Source organism: Sander vitreus, chromosome 2, assembly GCF_031162955.1.
Source record: "Sander vitreus isolate 19-12246 chromosome 2, sanVit1, whole genome shotgun sequence".
NCBI lineage: Eukaryota > Metazoa > Chordata > Actinopteri > Perciformes > Percidae > Sander > Sander vitreus.
In genome coordinates, this window is record NC_135856.1 from 2,982,753 (window position 1) to 2,987,752 (window position 5,000).

General features: G+C 45.9%; 1 protein-coding gene across 3 annotated transcripts in view; it reads left to right on the forward strand.

Moving 5' to 3' along the window:
* vps54 (VPS54 subunit of GARP complex) overlaps positions 1–5,000 on the forward strand; it is a 48,369-nt gene that overhangs the window by 32,457 nt on the left and 10,912 nt on the right. For all 3 annotated transcript variants that reach the window (XM_078273134.1, XM_078273142.1, XM_078273151.1), the window contains 2 exons: positions 1,351–1,532; positions 4,286–4,398. In XM_078273134.1, the coding sequence (XP_078129260.1) occupies positions 1,351–1,532; positions 4,286–4,398 (295 nt within the window). The remainder of the gene's footprint in view (positions 1–1,350; positions 1,533–4,285; positions 4,399–5,000) is intronic.

A 5,000-nucleotide genomic window follows, 5' to 3' on the forward strand; every position in this document is an offset into this window, starting at 1 on the left:
GACACAAAACACAATGGGGGCAAAAACAAACAAGCACTGAACTGCCCGGGAGTTTGTGTAACGGCTTTTCTTTCTCTTTTAATATAAATAAAGCTGCTTTCATGTGCGATCGGAAACCTTGAAATCTAACGATCTGACGGAAAACTGTAATAGTGAAATATAAAGTCTACTTGTGTTTTGTTGGAGGGTTTAAAGGAACACGCCGACTTATTGGGACTTTGTCTTATTCCCCGTCTCCCCCAGAGTTAGATAAGTCCAGACATACCCTTCTCATCTCCGTGCGTTACAGAACTCTGTCTGACGCCCCCACCGCTAGCCTAGCTTAGCACAGATCCTGGAGGTAACTGGCTCCATCTAGCCTAGCTTAGCACAGATCCTGGAGGTAACCGGCTCCATCTAGCCTAGCTTAGCACAGACCCTGGAGGTAACCAGCTCCATCTAGCTTAACACAGATCCTGGAGGTAACCTGCTCCATCTAGCCTACCTTAGCATAGATCCTGGAGGTAACCGGCTCAATCTAGCCTGGCTTAGCACAGATCCTGGAGGTAACTGGCTCCATCTAGCCTAGCTTAGCACAGATCCTGGAGGTAACCAGCTCCATCTAGCTTAGCACAGACCCTGGAGGTAACCAGCTCCATCTAGCTTAACACAGATCCTGGAGGTAACTGGCTCCATCTAGCCTGGCTTAGCACAGATCCTGGAGGTAACTGCCTCCATCTAGCCTAGCTTAGCACAGATCCTGGAGGTAACCGGCTCCATCTAGCCTAGCTTAGCACAGATCCTGGAGGTAACTGGCTCCATCTAGCCTAGCTTAGCACAGATCCTGGAGGTAACCGGCTCCATCTAGCCTAGTTTAGCACAGATCCTGGAGGTAACTGGCTCAATCTAGCCTGGCTTAGCACAGATCCTGGAGGTAACCGGCTCCATCTAGCCTAGCTTAGCACAGATCCTGGAGGTAACCGGCTCCATCTAGCTTAGCACAGATCCTGGAGGTAACTGGCTCCATCTAGCCTAGCTTAACACAGATCCTGGAGGTAACCGGCTCCATCTAGCCTGGCTTAGCACAGATCCTGGAGGTAACCGGCTCCATCTAGCCTAGCTTAGCACAGATCCTGGAGGTAACCGGCTCCATCTAGCCTAGCTTAGCACAGATCCTGGAGATGAGAAGGGTATGTCTGGACTTATCTAACTCTGGGGTATACGGGGAATAAGACAGAGTCCCAATAAGTCGGCGTGTTCCTTTAAGAACACAACAGGACATCACACAAACGCTGTTTTTGGTCTGAATGCCCCGTAAGTAAAATGTGAAGACTGGATCTGATCTCTTGTATCGCCTCCGTCTCCCAACAGGACGGTTCTCTGGAGCGTCTGAGCTCGGCGGAGTTCGTGTGCCTCTCTCGGGCGGTGGAGGGTTTCGTGCGGGACACGGAGGAGCTGTGCGGCAGACGCAGCGTCTCCCTGAGGGGGGCGCTGCAGAGCCAGGCCAACCGCTTCGTCCACCGCTTCCACGAAGAACGCAAGACCAAACTCAGGTTATCTGCTGCTTTACTTTAGTAAATAAACCAATCAAAACACTCCGTTACAGTCAAAGTCCTTCAGTAACAGGCTGTAAGTATTAAACGTACAAAATGTCCCCTGTGACTGTTTTTACCATGATATATTCTATCATTATATTATTATTACTCACGCTTTAATGTGAAAACAGGATAACCTTACTGCTGGAGTTAGGGTTTGGTATCGAACCCGGTGCTTTTACCGGTACCGACCGAATCACGTCTGTATTACAGAGTATCGGTTCACGTAAAATCAAACGCTGCCAAAAATGTTGGTACCTGAGAGTAAGAGTAAGCTTATCTGTCCTCTCTACATGTTGACAGAGAGCGGACCTCTGACGCACACACGCACGCACACACGCACACACGCACACACACACGTTTGTTTCACTATCTTTGTGGGGACCCGTCATTGACATAATGCATTCCCTAGCCCCTTACCATAACCTTAACCATCACCACTAAATGCCTAACCTTAACCCTTACCCTCACCCTAACCAGAACCTCATTCTAACCCTAATCCTAAAACCAAGTCTTAACCCTCAAACAGACCTTTAACCTTGTTGGGTCCAGCATTTTGGGCCCACACAAGGCTGTGCAGACCCCACAAGTATACTGTATTCCCCGGTTTTTGGACCCCACGAATATAGTAGAACAAGCGCACGCACGCGCACACACACACACACTCACACACACACACAGACACACAGACACACACACACACACACACACACACACACGCACGCATTCAATGTAATAAGTTGTAGGGGTTATTTTTGTTTCATTTCTGTCAGTGTAAAATATTCTAAATAAATAACAATGTTCTGAGTAAATAGGATAAATAGGTTTGGAATTATTTTTACAACTAAAATCATTTTTTTGTAATTACAGAAGGAAAGTACCGAAAAAAGTACCGTTGGGTACCGGGAATTTCAGGTACCGGTATCGGTACTGATAGTGGTTCAGATGCGAAAGGTACCCAACCCTAGTTGGAGTGGCTGTACTGAAGCTCATTTTGAACTATTAACTAGTGATTATTTGTCTTTATGGATTCATTTGCTGATTATTTTGTCCATTAATTGATTGTTTGGTTTGTAAAAATAGTAAAAAATAATAATAATGATAATTAGAAATGGCGTCACAGTCACACAGAGTCCAAAGGGACACCTTCCCAATGTTGGTTTTGTCCAACAATAGTCCAAACCTCAACTCTATTACTAATGTAATGTTTTCAGCATGACATAACATTTAAAACATGTTACATTATATATATTTTGATATATAAGTCGCACCTGACTAAGTCGCAGGACCAGCCAAAGCATGAAAAGAAGTGCGACTTATAGTCCAGAAAATACGGTAGTTAGTTAGTTCGACCACTGATGTTTACGTGTGTTGCATGTGAAAAGGTTGAGGATCGTTGTTAAACTTTAGTCCGCTCCAGGGTTACTTCCCATAGCTCTTAAATCGCCTCCCTTCCTCGCATCTCGCCTCGAGGGAGGCCTGGGAGAGACGCGAGGAAATCACAGGAAGAGAGAGGAAACGAGCAAATGTGTTTTTAGAGGGATGAGACGTCCTTTCCTCTGAAGCGTTACGTGAATTCATCAGCTGTTTGTGCGGAGTTAGCAACTCCTTCAGCTGCACGGCTTCCAGGAAGGCTGCTCTCTGTAACCTCGCCTGTAGCTCCTCTCTGCTCTCTGTAACCTCGCCTGTAGCTCCTCTCTGCTCTCTGTAACCTCGCCTACAGCTCCTCTCTGCTCTCTGTAACCTCGCCTGTAGCTCCTCTCTGTAACCTCGCCTGTAGCTCCTCTCTGCTCTCTGTAACCTCGCCTATAGCTCCTCGCTGCTCTCTGTAACCTCGCCTGTAGCTCCTCTCTGCTCTCTGTAACCTCGCCTGTAGCTCCTCTCTGCTCTCTGTAACCTCGCCTGTAGCTCCTCTCTGCTCTCTGCTCTCTGTAACCTCGCCTGTAGCTCCTCTCTCCTCTCTGTAACCTCGCCTGTAGCTCCTCGCTGCTCTCCAGTAACCTCACCTATAGCTCCTCGCTGCTCTCTCTATCCTCGCCTATAGACCTTTTTGACAGCAGACAGTTTGACTTGTCATAGTAGGAAAAGCACAGCTGAAATTGATAACCTTACGATGGCTCAGTTACATTACATGTCATTTAGCTGACGCTTTTATCAAAGACTTACAATTGCTATATATGTCAGAGGTCACACACCTCTGGAGCAACTAGGGGGTTAGGTATCTTGCTCACGGACACATTGGTTGATGTATCGCAGTGGGAATCAAACCCAGGTCTCACCAAAGGCACGTGTCATAGCCACTGCGCCATCACCACCGCCAATTCCATCAAGAGTCCCAGTAAGCTATTTCAGTGAGATAGATAGATAGATAGATAGATAGATAGATATATAGATAGATTTTTATTGATCCCAAAAATGAGAAATTACAGTGTTACAGCAGCAAAATACAGTCATTTCCCATTTTTCAGATCAATGCACAACACCAGGACCTCTCCTAAGTGGAATGCAGCCATCATTAATGGTTTTGAACACACCTGTGCTTTTCCTACTATGACATGTCAACATGTTTGCCGTGAAAAAGGTCTATAAGGGGCATGAGATGCAGCTCGTGAATGCAGTGAAGGTGTCGTGTGTGTGTGTGTGTGTGTGTGTGTGTGTGTGTGTGTGTGTGTGTGTGTGTGTGTTTTCTGACGTCTGTCGTTGTTTTGCAGCCTCCTCCTGGACAACGAGCGCTGGAAACAGGCAGAGGTTCCTTCAGAGTTCCAGGACCTGGTGAACTCCATCGCTGATGGAAGAATAACACTACCAGAGCGTAAAATCCCAGGTACCCCCCCCCCCAAAAACAAAAAAAAACCTAAACTACCTACAGAAATCCAAACCCTACAACCTTTTGCGTCTGCTTTATGAACTACCCAAGTAGTCTGTCAACTAGGGCTATCAAAATCAGCCTGAAATAAGGTTGGAATATTCCGTCAAAAAAGAAAAACCGCAAAGGTTTGAGTATCTATTTTTGTACATTATGTCCATTAAAAGGCTAACTAATGCAACGGGAGACATATCTACTGGTAAAGGTATATTTATCTTAACATTAACAGGTCTTAAGAAGACAGCTACATACCTAAAGATTACAAAATAAACTCTTGCTGTTCTTGTCCAACAGAAGTTCCCGGATCTCGTCTCGTCTCTCCAATTATCCATTTTCATTTTTATACTCCGGGGGATACGGGGAATAAGACAAAGTCCCAATAAGTCGGCGTGGTCCTTTAAATAAAAAGGGCGTCTGTGTGGATTCATTCCCCTTCAATCTTCACAGAGACAAAAGACAGGAAACATGAGCCGTGATCAGTAATCTGCTCAGGAATCATTTATGATAACCAACAAAGAGACGTCTCTTCTCAGAGCAAACAGAACTCCTTTAATATTTGG